Here is an 18,078-nt window from a genome sequence, read left to right as displayed (position 1 = left end):
ACTCAGCTGTGTGCTTGTGAGTTCATCTTCATTCCCGTCAGTAGCCCAGTGTTTGGTGTACCCTCATAAAATGTCTGACTGACGGTCATGTGGTCGCATGGTTCAGTACAGGTCAGCCAGTCTGGGTTACTGTTCAGAAGGAGGCCAGAGGCCCTCTGCCTGGCTGAGCAGCCAGTGTCAGGCCCTCTAACAAGACCCTCCACCTTCTCACCTCCAGAGGCGCTTATCTTGTCTAAACTGCCTTGTGCAGCGCGCTTCCTGACAAGCTGCAGAAACAGAATTTCACTGTGCCGTGTGTGTTTAAAGTATGTTGTTGTTTGTCTTCCACAGAAACCAGCCAACATCCTGGTGATGGGAGAAGGTCCTGAACGAGGAAGAGTTAAAATCGGTAAATAAAATATGCTCTAAACTGCCATGCTTTTACATCGGTTTAATATACAGTGCAGATGTGCCGATATCCTCAGCACAGGGTGGGTAATGCTTTTCACTGTGGGGCGAGCTGCAATGTTTAACCCTTCCCTTGAGAGGTTGTCAGGGAGCTCAGATCAGTGTTACATAAGCCATCTGGCCAGGGACTGTTGAAGGGTAATGCTGCAGAGCTGGAATCTATTTTTAAAGCCTCCCACTAATAGTACTAAGGTGTTTTAGCAGTGCAGCCAGACTCTAGCAGTAACACTGCAGCTAGGGAGGATTTCACTGGACACACTGACCCCAGCTTCACAGGGCTGAGCCTGCAGGGACGAGGTCAGAAGTCAACAGTTATGGAGTAAGGAAATAACTACGCTCTCAATTAGTTTAGATATTTAGTTTTATGTTTGTAAAAGTGGTCAATTTAACTGGCTCTTGTTTCTTCAAATGTAAAATCATTTCAAGGTGTTGCTTCTTTCTCTCTATATTAGAGAGGCACCGATCAGAATTGAATGACCTGTACTTAATGCCAGTTTTTGCAGATTCCATAATAACGGTATTATGAAATGTAGGAGACTCTTCAAAAATAATAATTTGATCTTTCCTAGCTTCTGTGAGCAGTAATTAATTACTTATATTAGGAACAGACACAACGTCTGCAAAAGCAGCCATGTTAAATTAGGGATTTGGAAACGGATTTACTATTTTAAAACACAGACAAAGTGATTACAGAGCTGATACTTTAAACCACGGGTTCTCAAGCCCAGTCCTGGAAAGCAATACTATTTTTAGATGCATCACTTCTCTAGCACACATGAATCTATTGAATGGCTTATTGTCAAAGGTCTCTGCAGAGCTGAATGACTGAATGCTGACTTTGCAGTTTGATTCAGGTGTGTTGGAAAAGGTATGCATCTAAAAGTTTCATGACAGCAGCTCTCCAAGACTGGAGCTGGGCAGCGCTGCTTTAATCGGTCTTTAGCATTGGTTAGCATAGCTAGCATGACTAAGTATTTTCTATAGAATGCAGAAACCTTCCTTCACGCTGGATTCCTGTTATCTGTTAAAATCTTGTACTCTGTCTCTGCCTGAATATAAATTGACATGTATCAATTAACAATCCCCAAATGAAGTGTGTTGACTTCATTCACACCTCACTGACAGAGAGTAGCTGACTTCATGTCTTCTATTCACAAGAACTACCTCCACGTAATGTGAGAACTTAATTATGGTGCCTTCACTACATGAGATTGTTGAGTTTCTAATTCAATTCAAATTCAAACTTTTATATAGCAGCAATTCATGATACATGTCATCTCAATGCACTTTACTCAGTCAAATCCAATTAAATCATACAGATTGGTCAAAAAGTTTCCTCTCTAAGGAAACCCAGTAGATTGCATCAAGTCTCTCCAAGCAGCATTCACTCCTCCTGACAGAGCGTAGAGCCACAGTGGATAGTCGTCTGCATTGTTGATGGCTTTGCAGCAATCCCTCATACTGAGCAAGCTATATTATACGTTATATGGTAATAGCGAATTATCTGTCTTCTGTGGAATATGTAACAGCTGACAGAACGCCAGACCAGGTGTAGCTACTATGAAGGAAAAAGAATGACAGAGAAAAAAATGGTAGGGGATTTGGCCTACAATTGGTGGGTTGCCGGTTCAATCCCCCGCTCTGACTGTCTCTGCCGTTGTGTTCGTGGGCAAGACACTTCACCTGCATTGTCTCCTGGTGGTGGTCAGAGGGCCTGGTGGTGCCGGTGCATGCCCCCAGGGCAGTAGCTGCTAACATAGCTCACCACCGTCAGGGTGTGAATGTGTGTTTGAATGGGTGAATGACTGAACTGTAGTGTGAAGCGCTTTGTAGGTCGTCAGACTGGTTAGAGCGCTAAACAAGTATAAGCCATTTACTATTTTTACCATTTCTAGTGAGAAAAATAGACCCTGAGGTCCTCCAGCAGCCTAAGACTAGAAGCATAACTATAGAGATAGCTTAGGGTAACTTAAGCCACTCTAACTAAGCTTTGTTAACAAGGACAGTTTTAACCCTAGTTTTAGGGGGAGGGCTGGTGTTCACCAGCCAAGCATCAGTGACCCCCCCACCCCATCACTATGAACATAGACTGATAAAGGGCCACCAGCCAGTTTCTCGGTGAATATCTCTACCTTAGATGGTTCTTTAACCAGCATTTTAGGAAAGTGTCTAAAAATGTAAAATCTCTTCTGATGTAGAAGGAGGTCATAGTGGATATGGATCACTGTTTACCATCTCAGTAGTGTGTCAAACACATTTGTAGCGGGTTTTAAAATAATACCACATGTGATAATGCCTCTGACCCTGACAGCATCCTTCACTCCTCTCATATCATTGTCAGATAACGCCTTTGTTTGCTAAGCACATCTTGTCTTTTGCAGCTGACATGGGGTTTGCCAGACTCTTCAACTCTCCCCTGAAGCCACTGGCAGACCTCGACCCTGTGGTGGTGACATTCTGGTACCGGGCTCCTGAGTTGCTCCTTGGGGCCCGGCACTACACCAAAGCTATTGGTGAGTCTGATTTATCCTGCATGTGACGCAGCCCTCACCCATGAAACAGGTGTTTGTCTGCTTGTCCAGATGTAGTTGTTCTAGTTGTTCTAGGCCAAACTGGTGGCGCCAAGTGTCTGTCCACACTGATCCAGATACTTTATAGGGTTTTTTTGCAGTATGGAAATCATAAATAGTGACCAAGTAAACATGTGCTGTAACCATGACTTTAAACTTCATATTATCTGCACCTCCTGGCAAAGAAAAATTGTTTAAAAACAACCCTACACCACCCTAGTCCACCCAAGACTAGGGTGGTGTATTTCCAGAGCGGTTCCAGAAAGCTGAACCTGGAAATTATTCTGGCAAAATTAAATTGTCAGGTTTGTAGAGGTCGTCGCAGGACAGAAAGGCAGACAAGAGTTTGGGAGGCACACATTGGAGTGATTAGCAATTTATGCAACTTTATGCAGGAAAGAACAGAAGCAGACTAATAAATAATACTAAAATGGTTAGAAAACAGAAAGATGCACGATCCCCAGGAACCTATCAGCAAAACACCTGGGGACTTCTATTTAGCAATCCAATACTTAATCTGGGACCATATGAAGCCAATTAATTGAGCTTTGGGGTTATGTGTCAGATTGAAAACTATTTTCAACATACTACTCATTATTAAAACCGTATGTTTTTGCATCAGACATTTGGGCAATTGGCTGCATCTTTGCGGAGCTTCTAACGTCGGAGCCCATCTTCCACTGTCGCCAGGAGGACATCAAGACCAGTAATCCTTTCCACCATGACCAGCTGGACAGGATATTCAGCGTGATGGGTTTCCCTGCAGGTCTGCACACACAACACATAACAGACCAGCCCACCACTGTTGAGTTAGCTGCATTAGCTTTCATTGTGAAGTTTTGGGTTAGATTTCAAAAACCTGATCTGTCAGTGGACAGGCAAGACAAATACACAGGAACAAAGGTTAAAGGGATATGCTAAACTGACCAATGTGTTTGCTCTGTGTTGCATCTGCAGATAAAGACTGGGAAGACATCAGAAAGATGCCAGAGTACCCCACACTGCAGAAGGACTTCAGGAGGACGACGTGAGTGAACGCTTCGGTGACCTGACTGTCATCATGAACTCAGAAGCCGCTTTAACAGAGTATCTCATTTGGCGTTATTGTTTCCACCCTAACAGGTATGCAAACAGCAGCTTAATCAAGTACATGGAGAAGCATAAAGTGAAGCCCGACAGCAAGGTTTTCCTCCTGGTAAGACACACACACGCACGCACGCACGCACGCACGCACGCACGCACGCACGCACGCACGCACGCACACACACACACACACACACACACACACACACACACACATCCTTGTTTCATGTACAGTATATAGTGAGGACCATGCCTTGTCTTCCATAGACTTCCATTCATCTTCAAGTCTTTTCTATGGCCTAACCCTGACCTACCCCTAATTGACACCACAGTGCTACACTGAACCCCTAGCCCAGTAAAAAAGTGAGGACCTTTTTTTCCTCACTTTTTCTAGTAAAACAAGCAAAAAAAGAACACACATACTCAAAGTACAAGAACACACACACGTTAAACTAACTTTGATTCAGTCTGAAGCAGAGTGGCGGACCATGAGATCTTGATATATACAGTCAGGTCCATAAATATTGGGACATCGACACAATTCTAATCTTTTTTGCTCTATACACCACCACAATGGATTTGAAATGAAACAAACAAGATGTGCTTTATCTGCAGACTTTCAACTTTAATTTGAGGGTATTTACATCCAAATCAGATGAACGGTGTAGGAATTATAACAGTGTGTATATGTGACTGCCAACTTTCACCTTTTAATACTTGATTGCAAATCCTTAGCAGTCAATTACAGCCTGAAGTCTGGAAGGCATAGACATCACCAGACGCTGGGTTTCATCCCTGGTGATGCTCTGCCAGGCCTCTACTGCAACAGTCTTCAGTTCCTGCTTGTTCTTGGGGCATTTATTTTCCCTTCAATTTTGTCTTCAGCAAGAGAAATGCAAAGCTCAATCGGATTCAGGTCAGGTGATTGACTTGGCCATTGCATAACATTCCACTTCTTTCCCTTACAAAACTCTTTGGTTGCTTTCGCAGTATGCTTTGGGTCATTGTCCATCTGCACTGTGAAGCACCGTCCAATGAGTTCTGAAGCATTTGGCTGAATATGAGCGGATAAGATTGCCCGAAAAACTTCAGAATTCATCCTGCTGCTTTTGTCAGCAGTCACATCATCAATAAATATAAGAGAACCAGTTCCATTGGCAGCCATACATGCCCACGCCATGACACTACCACCACCATGCTTCACTGATGAGGTGGTATGCTTTGGATCATGAGCAGTTCCTTTCCTTCTCCACACTCTTCTCTTTTTCTATCACTCTGGTGATCTCGATCTCATCCGTCCAAAGGATGTCAGTAAGGAGTAACTGCAGAGCTGTGGGGGCGTTCCGACTGTGGGCGTTCCGACTGTGGGGGCGTTCCGACAGAGCGGCCATCTTAGGTCAGACCAAGGTGCAGTCAGACACAAGTCAATTCAGGAAAATGTACTTTATGTTTTCAGACACTGAATCCGGTCAATTCTCACCCGTTTTCCAGATAAATCAACTGACTGAAAACGTCACCTCTTTAGGGGCTACATAGCACCAATTGATTGAAATAAATGATTGTCTAACTTAATAAATTATTTCGAATTTGTATTGAAAGTAAGCAAACTTCCAGAGCTCCGTCCGAGGATGCCCGATTTTTGCTCCGCTTATGGGTGCGCAAATAAAAGGACACTAGGACACTTGTTTTTTATTAAACAAACCATACATTGAAAAATATTGCAGAGTTACACAAAAGCATCCGAACCTTTCGTCCGTTGAAAGGCAGGTGACAGTCCGGATTTTGAATGCCCCACACGCATATTTGTCCTTCTTTTTCAGGCTTTATGCTAGGAAGCGGATTTTTTTTTTTCCAACTTTGCCTGGCTCCATGCAGCAAAATGTCCAATCGCCTACTCGCACGGATCTGGTTTTTACCTGGGATTACATGTAATTAATATGCTGCGCTGCAGCTGTGTGACAGAAGCAGCGCTGTCAACTCTGCCTCTGTATGCTTTCTTTTTTTTTTCTACAGTCGCTGGTAAATTTCGTGAGTTGTTTTTTTTTTTGTTTTTTTTTGTTTTTTTTTAGCTTTATTTTTGAACGTGCAGTCGCATATTTGGGGTGTTTCTCCAGTAGAAGCCCTTATCCTGACAGGACAGGATTCTATCGTAGGCTACTACATATAATAGTCATAATAGTCCTCGCGCTGTTGCTTTCTCCTGACACCGCGAGCCGGTTAATATCTGTCTGCATACAACGCCGTTATTATTACAAATCACAGGTAAAACTAGGTAAAACTAATACCCTGCGATAGGGATTTTTTTCGTCGGGACGGATTTTTTCAGCGGGACGGACATTTTTCGTCCGTCCCGCTGAATGAAGGAGATGGAGGGAAAAAATATATGTATTGAAGTGGGCAAATCAACGAACCAATCAGCGTTTGCGTTGGCGTGTGGGCGTTCCGACAGTGTGGGCGTTCCGACAGTGGGGGCGTTCTTACGCTCTGCAGTTATACCCTTCTCAAGGATGTTGCTCCAGAACTGTGAAGGCTTTTTTAGATGTTGTTTGGCAAACTCTAATCTGGCCTTCCGGTTTTTGAGGCTCACCAATGGTTTACATCTTGTGGTAAACCCTCTGTATTCACTCTGGTGAAGTCTTCTCTTGATTGTTGACTTTGACACACATACACCTACCTCCTGGAGAGTGTTCTTGATCTGGCCAACCGCTGTGAAGGGTGTTTTCTTCACCAGGGAAAGAATTCTTCGGTCATCCACCACAGTGGTTTTCCGTGGTCTTCCGGGTCTTTTGGTGTTGCTGAGCTCACCGGTGCGTTCTTTCTTCTTAAGAATGTTCCAAACACTTGATTTGGCCACACCTAATGTTTTAGCTATCTCTCTGGTGGGTTTGTTTTGATTTTTCAGCCTAATGATGGCTTGCTTCACTGATAGCGACAGCTCTTTAGATCTCATATTGAGAGTTGACAGCAACAGATTCCAAATCCAAATAGCAGACTTGAAATGAACTCTGGACCTTTTATCTGCTCCTTGTAAATGGGATAATGAGGGAATAACACACACCTGGCCATGGAACAGCTGAGCAGCAGATTGTACCATTACTTTAGGTCCCTTAAAAAGTGGCAGTCACATATACACACTGTTATAATTCCTACACCGTTCATCTGATTTGGATGTAAATACCCTCAAATTAAAGCTAAAAGTCTGCAGATAAAGCACATCTTGTTTGTTTCATTTCAAATCCATTGTGGTGGTGTATAGAGCCAAAAAGATTAGAATTGTGTTGATGTCCCAATATTTATGGACCTGACTGTACACTTTTTTTTCTTCTTGTAAATATAGGCATAGTTGCAGTCAAACGTTTACATCGTTTACAGGTTTAACAGACAACGACTGGGTTCACTGGTTTAAATTTACTGTAGAGTTTCTCAGATTCAAACTTGTATCATAATCAATCAAAATTACACAAAGCCTAAAATGTGATTCTGTGAACCTAAATCTTTTAATAAGCAGCGTTGACGGTTCTAGGATGTTGTTTACAATGCTATTTTCCACAAGTTAATACAATTAAGTTCTTGTAGTGACAATGATGAATTATTCAAAAGTGTCACCTCTTTCCAGTGCTCTCTCTGCCACCCTAAGATTAAAGTGAAACAGTGACTTTGTCATTGACTCGGTTGGGTTTTTTACTATCAGATAAACAGTGAAGCTGTTCTCTTCATACATAGCTCCCAGTTTTAAGACAGGGAGGCACTTCGTTCTGAAACTTTATTTCATGTGACACTTTCTGCTCTCGGCTTCCAGCTCCAAAAACTCCTCACCATGGACCCCACCAAAAGAATCACATCAGAGCAGGCGCTGCAGGACCCCTACTTCCTGGAGGAGCCATTACCCACCACAGAGTGAGTCTTTTGTAAACTTCTCTCTTTTCGCCAAGACCTGCAGGGATTTAGGTCTTTAAGCTTCGGGGATTTCCCCCTTTCATCCTGACTTCCTGTTGCTGGTACAGTATGCTGGTGGAGAAGTGCTTTATATAATAGTTTAATGTGCTTTTCTCTAGTGTGTTTGCTGGGTGTCAGATCCCCTACCCGAAGCGAGAGTTTCTTAATGAAGACGAACCTGAGGAAAAAACAGACAAGGTAATTATTCACAGAGATACATGCTTGGTATGAATGCTAGGAAGTTGTTTATCACTTATTGGCCACTGTCGTTTCCTGGAGTCTAAGTGGAAGACCTGATTTACATTACTTTAAAAACTGAGGCGAGTGTTGTTGCTTTCATAGGATTTTATGGGAAAATAACCGCAAGGTGCCAATAGATCATCAGCGAAAGTGACAACCTCTATAAAAGCAGGGTTTTTTTTGCAGCTTGTTGTCCTGAAGCGTACTGGTTTGTTAACACAATACCAGGGAGGAAGGAGGAGCATTTAAAGTCCACCATTCTACAGTAGCAAAGACTATTCACCAGTGGGAACCTTTCAGGACAGCTGCTAGTCTTTCAAGGAATACACATCCACGCAAATTCACTCCAGGGTCAGACCAAGCAATGCACACAGAGATGGTAGAAAACCCAAGAGCTCCATAACAGATGGTGCAGGTCCCACTGGGCTTGTTAAATGTTAAAGGTCAGGGAGGTAGAGTTAGAAAAAGTCCCAACTGGGCTTGTTTGGCAGGCGTGCCAGGAGAAAGCTTATTCTTTCTTTCTAAAAAGAATATGGCAGCACCACCATGGTCTGCAAAGTTTCCTTTGAATGCTCTGGAAGACTTCTCCTACAGAAAATAGAGAAGAAAATAGAGATGCCTGGCCATAATGCACAGTCCCATGTTCAAGGAAAACCAAACACTGCACACATCAACGCAGCACCTCTGTCTTGCAGTCAGACATGGAAGTAGAGGGCTGACCATTTGGCCTTGTTTTGCAGCCCACCTTCATCTGGGCTCCTTGCAGTTGATAAGTACTCACTCTGTTCCAGTTTGAGTCCGTCTGTCTGTCAGCTTAACCAGAAGTGGACAGTGATCCAAATGGTAACAGATCTACAACAGCTGGTAGACAAAAACAAAACAATGAACATGTTTCAATGTCCCAGTCAAAGTTCAGACCTCAAACTGATGGATGTGCTGTGATGGGATGTTAACATAATGTCCACAAAGCTCCACAGTATTTTGAAGCCGAGTGTGTGGCCATCTGTCCAAAAACTGAAACCTGGCTGGAATTGGCTCACGAGAAGAGAAGTGATCCTAAACACAGCAACACATCTGCAACAGAACGGCTGGAAAAGAAAAGAAATCAAGGCGTTGCAAATACCCAGTTAATGTTGGGAGATGAGTGAAGCTTTTTTCCCTGAAGCATACAGAAGACAGATCATGAACTTCCCCAACTATCACCTCTCAAATAAAAGACAAAAGACAAGTCCACATTAAGCCTGTAACACATGAATCAACATGGGTTATTTCAAAGCTTTCTAAATGAGTCAAATATCAACTGTTGTGGTCATAAAGACCATCCATATCCTGGAGATTCTGGCATGTCCTTCTGCCTGTTTTTACCTGGTCCGCCGTCCACTGAGGAGGTTTTGATATGAGCTGGAGAAAAGCAGCTAATGTAGGAGGAAATCAAAGGTAGCATGTGTGCACTCCAGTTCTGAAATATTAACAGTTCTAACATCAGCTACTCTGTCTTTAGTCCAGCTGATTTTGGCAACTTCACTGACATTTCATTGGTTGGTTGAGAACAAAGTGCTTCCTTCTTGCTGTGACATTTTCAGGATCCCAGCATACCGGATTTGTACTGTAAAGTCAGGCACTAAGGGTGCAGAACTGTCCGTTTTTTTTATTGGTCTATTATCGGTCATAAACTCAATATTTCTCTTACTAGCCATTGTTTCTGAAATGAAGTCATTTTTGTATATTTCCAACCCAGTTCTGGCATCTTTAAGCCACCAAGTCAATGCACCAGTAGCTTTGTTTCAGTAAGGATCCATATCGCATGGTTCAAAGTCACTTAGGTCACGTTCACACTGCGGGGAATGTGATTCAAATCAGATCTTTATGCCCATATGTGACTCATAGCCTTTTTCACGGCAGTGTGAACGACCCAATTCCGCGCTTTTCACCCCCCAACAAATCTGATTTGTGCCACTGCCATATGTGCTACTAACTCGGATACTCATCCGATATTTTTCAAAGCAAATTTTTGGAATTGAGCATGAAGACCTGCACTGTGAACAGGGCCTTTGATTATGGGATCTCTGGGGACTTTGAGCAGTTTGATCCATTCACTGCATCATGGATGATTTCAAAGCGCAAGATGTGTGTTGATACTTTCACATTCTTGTCATAAAAACATGGATTTGGTTTCTTGCATGAGTCATATTCTGCTATAGTAGGACGGGTTCTTAAAACTCTGCCGCCTGTTACAGTCTGCTGTCTCTGCTCTTCCCTTGCAGTTATTTTTAGAGTGTAATATATCACTGAACTGATTTGACTTGGCCAAAGCAGGCATGCACCATCCATGTTGTAGCAGACTGTGGCAGGAGGCTGAGGTTGTTGCTCTGCCAGCAGCTGAAAAGCTGCACCCTACTACAACGGGGGGTTAGTTGGTTTAAAGAAGCATTTCTCTGTTGTGCAATCTGAAGGATCGTGCAGCACTGAGAGGGAGATGATTGTATCCATCAGGTAACATCATGTTAGCTGTCTAGTAAGCAGCTATCAGTCTGCAGTGCTTTGCTCAGGAGAAAGAGGAAGGAGAGGATTTTGACACACAGACGCAAAGGAAAAACAAGTTACACTCTACTGAAACGTAAAACTTGAAAACACAGGCTGTGTACAAAAGGATTATCAATGTGTGTGTGACACCAGCTGTTATATTGATGAAGGAAAATGGGTCTGGAAGCTAGTGACGTGTGTTAACGCTATGCCAAGGTGGAAAGACATCAGCAGTGACCTTAGAGAACCCAAAGCCGTCGCTGCACACCAATCTGGAAAAGATTATAAAGACAATAAAAGGTGCATCAGTCCATAGTGAGAGCGAAATTGTTCAGATGTGAAAAACGTTTATTTATCTCAGGGAAAAGCGGGTCGCAGGTGTAAGAAAAAAAAAGCAGAAAGATAAAAATAGTGCAAAACAAGGAGGTCAGCCAAGAGTCAGTAGCCAACATTTCACACTCCAGTTCGCTGAGGTTTCTTTACGCTGATCTGCCTCTCTCACTTTGGCCTTCCCCTCTTTTACTGCAGAACCAGACCCAGCAGCACCAGCAGACGACGGGCCAGACCCAGGCCCAGACCCAGCAGCAGGTGGCAGCTCAGCAGGCCCCCTCCCAGCAGAGCTCGGCTCAAACCAACGGCACCGGCGGGACCACGGGGGCCGCCGCTGGAGGCGGCATGCAGCACGGCCAGGATCAGGGCCCGCCCAACAAGAAACCTCGTATCGGGCCTTCTGGGGCCTCCTCAGGCACAGGAGTGCTACAGTCAGAGTATCAGGTCTGTAAGGTTTGAGTAGCGACGCACTAATCAACTGACTGGCTGCTGAAATCAGGAGAGGTTATGCTTAACTGGCCCTTAGTCACTGATTGGCCTGCTGGGAACAATTAGTATCTAAGGACTTACAGCAACTACGTTTCTCTGGAAGTGTGTGACATCTGTCCCTTCAGGCTGATGACTCCACAGGGCAGAGGGCAGACATCAGCAGAGAGAGCTCAGTTCTCTCTACAACAGCTGGAGGCGTTTGAGATTTCAGCAAATCCTGCTGCGCTGTTGCTAATCGGTTTATGTCGTTTCATAATAATTTACATATTGTAAGTAGTGATGCGCCTAAGCCTATTTGGCTAAGAGTCTCTGACAAACTCTGGTTAGTTTTGACTTCACTGACCTGCTTACTGTGCGAGGAGCCTCAGCAGCCCCTCTTGAGTGGCACAAACACTGACACAGCAGACAGCAACAGCTGCTGATAAGAGCTGTGCATTCCACGCCGTCCTGCTGACAGAGCTGATGTGAAATCACTGTTCTCCACTCGGGAGCCTGTTGCATCGCTGGCCTGACCCTTATCACTTTGTCTGTAAGAAGAGAGCTCCATGAGGGCCCCAGAGAGCAATGACATCTTGGGAGAAGTCTGCCAGATTTTACCTTCTCCCCTTGACCTTGTGATGCTTCCTAGACTAGGTGAGGAAAAGTGTTTCTGAAAAGGTGTTGGCTGTCATTTCTGTCCAGCTCTGCACTCATGAAGCTTAAAAGGGCCAAAGAAAGTCGGGAGCTGTTTTTTTTTTTTGACTTTGCTCTGAAAGAGGATACATGTTTAAATCTCATTGTAGATGTAGCTGTAAAACTTCTTCTTCTGGAGTTTTGGAGCTGCCGAGGTCCACAGCCCAGGTAGAAAAGATTATTGGACAGGATAACCTGTCCAATAATTACAGGACAACCATTACTTATGCATTTCACAACTCTGGGGTCTCATTCCTAAAACTGTGCGTAGAATCCATTCTAAAAGTGTACGTACGGCAAAAAAAAAAAAAGATATTGGCATATGGCAAAAAAATTCAGATTTTTAAACCCATACCCCGCACACCAGCACACAATTATCCTTCATAGATGACAGCTGTACCTGAACGTTTGCATACCGGGTTCCACCTCATGTTCTGCCCTCTACACACCCAGATTTAACCATAAATGATCAATGCAAAGAAGCTCATGACTGTTAATAATGTGGCTTAAAAAAGGGTCATCTTATGGTTTTTTTCATCATTGTGATGTGGCAGCCACGGAGAAAAGGCTAAGAAACTGTGAGAAAAATTCAGAGTGAAGTTGATTTAATGTGAAAATTAAAGGTAAAACCTACTATGATGCCCGCATTAAAATAAGTTGTTAAAAAGTCAAGGACGCCGTGCTCCGTGTTGAAATTTGCCTGTGGCTGTGTGTTCAGATGGACATCCAGAGGAGGGAGGGAGAGGCTTCCCCTGCAATTATTAAGGCCAAAAAACACCATAAGAAGTCTTGTTTGCTGTTTGCCACAAGCCATGTAGGGGAAACTGCTGATATGTGAAGGAAAGTGCTCTGGTCAGATGAGACCAGACCAGGAGCTTTTTAGGCTACATGCATTCCAAACCACTATGTGTAGCATAAAGCAAGGCAGCATCATGCTGTGGGGATGCCTTTCTTCAGCAACAAGGAGGTAACTGATCAGAGCTGATGAGAAGGGTGATGGAACTAAATACTTGGCACGTCTGGTATTGTAGGCTTCAAAAGATCTTGGACCGGGGCAGAGCTCGACCTTACAGTCAGAGCTACTTTGGCAGTACTTGAAAAGTGCTGTTCACAGATGCTCTGAATCTAATCAGATGGGTCAGAGTTTCTGTCTCTAGATGTGCAAATACATGTTTACAATACAGTTTTGTAACTTTAATGTGAGAGAAATCTGAAATGGAAGACTTTTGCACTTTTACCCAACAGCATTGATTTAAAGCAATGCTACATATATACTATAGACACTCATCTGGGCAAACATTTCTTCACTATTATAGAGGACAAATCCCTCTTAAGAAGAACAATCTTTCTGAAGAACCCAACTCTGGGAAGGCTGCCAGCTTTCTCAGCTATTTCCAGGAAAACATCATAGAAGTAAAGAGAAGCATATAAGAATGAAGGACGTAAAGTTAAGCTAGGTGGTTCAGGCATATGAAAGGTTCCTCTGGAAAATGACCCTAAGAACCCATTGGGAGACACATGTTTCCCTTCTGGCCTGGGAATGCCTCGGGTTTCACATGGAGCTTTCTGCTCCTGAACGTAGGACCTCTGCAACCTGATCTCAACATTCAGTTGATCATTGGGCTTCATCATTAAAATGTACTCATGTGAGTATTTATACACTTAATCAATGATCTTTATCGTCATTTTGTTACCATAGTGACATTTTGGTGAGACGCCAGCTCAAAATTCACATGTAACACACAGATGCAAAGCAGACATCTATGGAGAAACGAAGAATGAGCATTCCTGGGAGAGACCATCATAACTGCAAAAACACACTACGAAAAGAAAAGGCTAAATTTAAAGTTACTCTGTGCAGCAGAAAAGAAATACTTATTGGAGGGGGGAAAGACTGTGCAACTGTTAATGGATAATAAAGCATATTCAGATAAAAATAGAATGTTCACATTGACTGTGCCAAACAACACCTCCAGAGAGGCTAAAAAGTATGCAAATAGTCCTTAGCATCTAGTAAAATATAAATGTTCAAGTAAAAAAAAAAAAGGCCAGCAGTCAGTTAACAGAGTGATGTAAAACGATACATTTGTGTGAATGTACCAGACAAACGCTCACTAACAAGCAAAAAAGTGTGCAAATAGTTAATAGCAAAAATGTTAATATTCAAGTTGATTGAAATATTCAAGTAAACAAAAAAAGTAAAGATAAAGTTGAAAGTACACATCCCTGTGGAATGCCATGAATAGTTCTGCTACTTTAGGAAAGCACTTTTTTCTGTGAACAAACCACAGCAGGTATTTTACCGTTGTTCTTTAGACTGGTGAGGACTGAAAGGGTTTAACACAGTTTTTCTGTTTGTCTTTGACAGCACTCCAGCTCTCGGCTCGGTTACCAAAGCAACGTCCAAGGGTCCACTCAGTCTCAGAGTACCATGGGATACTCCTCATCATCCCAGCAGAGCTCCCAGTACTCCCACCAGACGCACCGATACTGAGAGTCCTAGAGCTGCCACCCCACCCCCGCTTCTGGAACCAGCAGAGGACACAACTCCTCACCTTTAACCAACACCCAGCAGCCTTCCTTGTCTTGGTTGGACTCGTATTCCTAGATGACATTCCAACTTGGCCTTCCTCAGTTCGAAGCTGTTCTCACCTGTCATCTTGTCTGAAACATGAAGGCGAACACAAACAGGAACCAAAAAAAGTGAGGTTCTGACCTGCGGGGCTGTTGAAGCAGCTCTAAAGAAACCTAAAACGAAATGCAAAAAGGGATGTGAAGGCATCAAGCAGACTGAGAATCATGGCACTTATAAATGCAACCTTCCTCAGCAGGAAGCATTGCAGCTCTGTTCATATATGTATATTGTACAGCACCTTTTGCTATTAGACTTTTTGTTCTCTTGCTCATTTCCTAGACGTTTCAAGTTTACCTGGATAGTTGATGTCACTCTAATTTTTTTTTACACGTGTGAGCAACGGGATGCAACACAACATAGGAGGAAAAGACCTTCGCTCTCATCTGTGTTGTATAATCAGAAGGAACGGAGCAAACGGAGTTAACCCTGTCCTTTTAAACGCCACAATGACCCAGAGGCTCCTGTCTCCACGCAGGAGAAAAATCAGCTTCTGAGCTGACGCCAGTGCAGGGAAATATTAAAGCGCAGTTTATTGGAAGCGTTGTAATATAGACGTTGTATATTTAGATCCATTCATCTCAATCTGGATTTGGAAAGCGAGAAAAGCGGTCGTCTTTATATAGTGCTACCTTCTGGATCTGCCGATCTGTCCAGCGCTTTTGGAGGTGAGCGGTGTGTTCCCTGTGAAGATGACAGCGGTTTCATGAGGCCGGACACATCCTGTTTGTGCCCGTGGAAACTTCGCTCTGATGCCCATCTTATCACGGACCATCAGAACTTTGAAGGTCTTTTTTTTAATTTGTATTCTAAACGTAAATGTAACGTGCGCATTACAGGGCAGCTAAAATGACCCTGCCTTCCCCCGACGTGTGCTTCATGAGCCTGTTACTGCCTGATGTCAGATTATGTTGTTGTTTTTTAAGCTTTTTATTATTATTTCTATTACCGTTAGGCTACAGTGTGTGAGAGTGCGAGTATGACTTTTTATCTGCATGTTTTTAAACCTTTAAACGTACCAGAATTGCACTGAGCGCTGAACTTATCTACAAAGAACTGGAAGGAACCATGGGTGAGTGTTCGTCACCTGAACTTTTGCCTTCTTCTCCTCGGCCTAATTTGCCAAAATATGACAGAAGATTGTTGTCGTTTGGCCACATTTATAGATATAGGGTGCATTCTTTATCATTGTTAGTATTATGTTCAATCTTTTCAACTCTGAAGTCTACCTGCACTTATCATCACTATGAATGCCATATGAATTTTTGAGCCATTCCTTTTTTAAGGGTGGTTTGACGACTTCAATGAATTTTAAAACATAAATATGATGTACAAGTTTGGCTGTATTGGGGATTTTCTGTAATATAAAAAGGCCCAATATTTTACATAAATATGTACATACATTCCCACTAGTGTTTAGATTAAGTATCTCTTTTTAGCAAATTGCAAAGAAACCAGCAACAAGCTTCTTGCATCGCTCTGACTGGATAGTTGTTCTCTCTTCTTATTAGAATGTGTTGCCTGGTTTCCAAGCACAGACCTGACCTTTAAACGTTATCCATACATTTACCGCAGGTTTGCAGTTGGGGCTCGTCCAGAAACCTGATGAGTGCAGTTTTGATGTGTGATTCGATACGTTGTCCATTCTGGAACATCTAAATGTGTTCCAGATTCAACCATCTAGCTGTTGAGTTGAAATGACATTGACGAATTAATGGGCAGCCCCTCTCTTTGCTGTTTTTTTGCACTTTGTGTAGTACATCGGTACCACGAGCAGTGGTACAGAACATCTTCACTGCATCCACCATGCTTGACAGCTGGTGTGGTGCCAGTAAGTTTATCAGGCTCGACCTCTCTGAGCATTTCTCCTCGCTTTGGTTGAATCCCTTAATCTTTGTCTCATCTGACCATAAAACATTTCAGAAATTCATTTCATTTGTGCTTATGAGCAACTACAAATATCCATAAAGCATAAAGGTACAGAAACAAGCACTTCTTCCCGTCTCAGTTCTTGTTGATGTTAAACCAGACCGGGACACTGGAGTAGTTGTCATTTCTGGTTTATGACAGGTAAATCATCCCAAAACACACATCAGAGAATGATTAAAGCAAGGCAGGCTTTGCTTTTGGAATGGCCCTTTCCTCAATCTTGTTGAAATGCTTTCTCAAAGTACAGCCAGTGATAGAAAACTGCAGAGAAATCACAATGAGAGGTTTAAAATATTGGTTATTTCCTAAGAGACATTCTTACAAATTTTAGTTGGGGTGTATGTATATATTTGAGCCAGGATGCATCATTATGACGGGGTGTGAATTTGAGGAAATGTCGGATAAATTCAAAGCAGTGCATCTAATTCTTGTTTTTAAGATTCATTGAAGCGGTCTGTTGTATCGTCACACAGTGCAGAGGCTTGGTAAAAAAGCATAAAATAAGATGGCATTATTGAACATGATAAGTGTATGTAAACTTCTGACCGGCACCGAAGATTGGTTGTATTTCTTAATGACTTCTAGTCCATCTTTGACAAAACCTGTGTGAGAACAAGGTGCACTCAACTCCAATGTATCGACTTTAAGGAAAAGTTCTTAGAGTGGCAGGGAAAGATGGATTACTACGGCAGTAAGAAGCTGCTACCTTTAGGTACATTTCTTCTAGCGCTGCGGGCTGAAGTAGAAAAACTGCCGGACTGACACTAAATTTCTTGAACCAATTGTTTGTGTAGTCATGAAGAAGTAAGAAGACCATGCTTGAGTTCTGAGGCTTAATGTATCAGGACAGAACCTAACCTGGTCTTTACAGGTCTTATAACGAGGTGAATACAAGCTCAGAGGAGCAACACATGAAATGTTCCACTGGGCTGTTGTTAATGAAACGCTAATCCCACATGCAGCCGCAGTTTGGGAAGATGCCCACCTTGACTGTCTGCGGCTTTGAGGACCGCCTTTTTTGTCCTCTGTACGACTTCACCAGTCTGTCACATTATTAAGGAGGGATTTTGGCACACTATTTATTTGTGTTACATTAGTTGAGGGAAACTGCATTTATTTCTGAACAGCTCTCCTAAGGTGACACTGCTGGCTTTCTATCTGATTGAGGTCTGGACTTTGACTGGACCATTGCAACACTCTGATTCATTTCTTTTTCGGTCATTCAGT

At 43.0% G+C, this 18,078-nt stretch overlaps 1 protein-coding gene across 1 annotated transcript in view; it reads left to right on the top strand.

The window, feature by feature from the left end:
• Positions 1-17,337, top strand: part of cdk19 (cyclin-dependent kinase 19) — a 62,763-nt gene extending 45,426 nt beyond the window's left edge. Inside the window, exons 5-13 of the mRNA XM_012878271.3 lie at positions 331-388; positions 2,829-2,960; positions 3,640-3,783; positions 3,975-4,044; positions 4,140-4,212; positions 7,900-7,997; positions 8,156-8,234; positions 11,328-11,573; positions 14,659-17,337. Coding sequence (XP_012733725.1) covers positions 331-388; positions 2,829-2,960; positions 3,640-3,783; positions 3,975-4,044; positions 4,140-4,212; positions 7,900-7,997; positions 8,156-8,234; positions 11,328-11,573; positions 14,659-14,784 — 1,026 coding nt within the window. The 3' untranslated portion in view covers positions 14,785-17,337. The remainder of the gene's footprint in view (positions 1-330; positions 389-2,828; positions 2,961-3,639; positions 3,784-3,974; positions 4,045-4,139; positions 4,213-7,899; positions 7,998-8,155; positions 8,235-11,327; positions 11,574-14,658) is intronic.
• Positions 17,338-18,078: the final 741 nt, after the last annotated feature.

The sequence above is a fragment of the Fundulus heteroclitus genome, chromosome 15, assembly GCF_011125445.2.
Source record: "Fundulus heteroclitus isolate FHET01 chromosome 15, MU-UCD_Fhet_4.1, whole genome shotgun sequence".
NCBI lineage: Eukaryota > Metazoa > Chordata > Actinopteri > Cyprinodontiformes > Fundulidae > Fundulus > Fundulus heteroclitus.
This window is presented reverse-complemented; position numbering and strand designations above follow the sequence as displayed.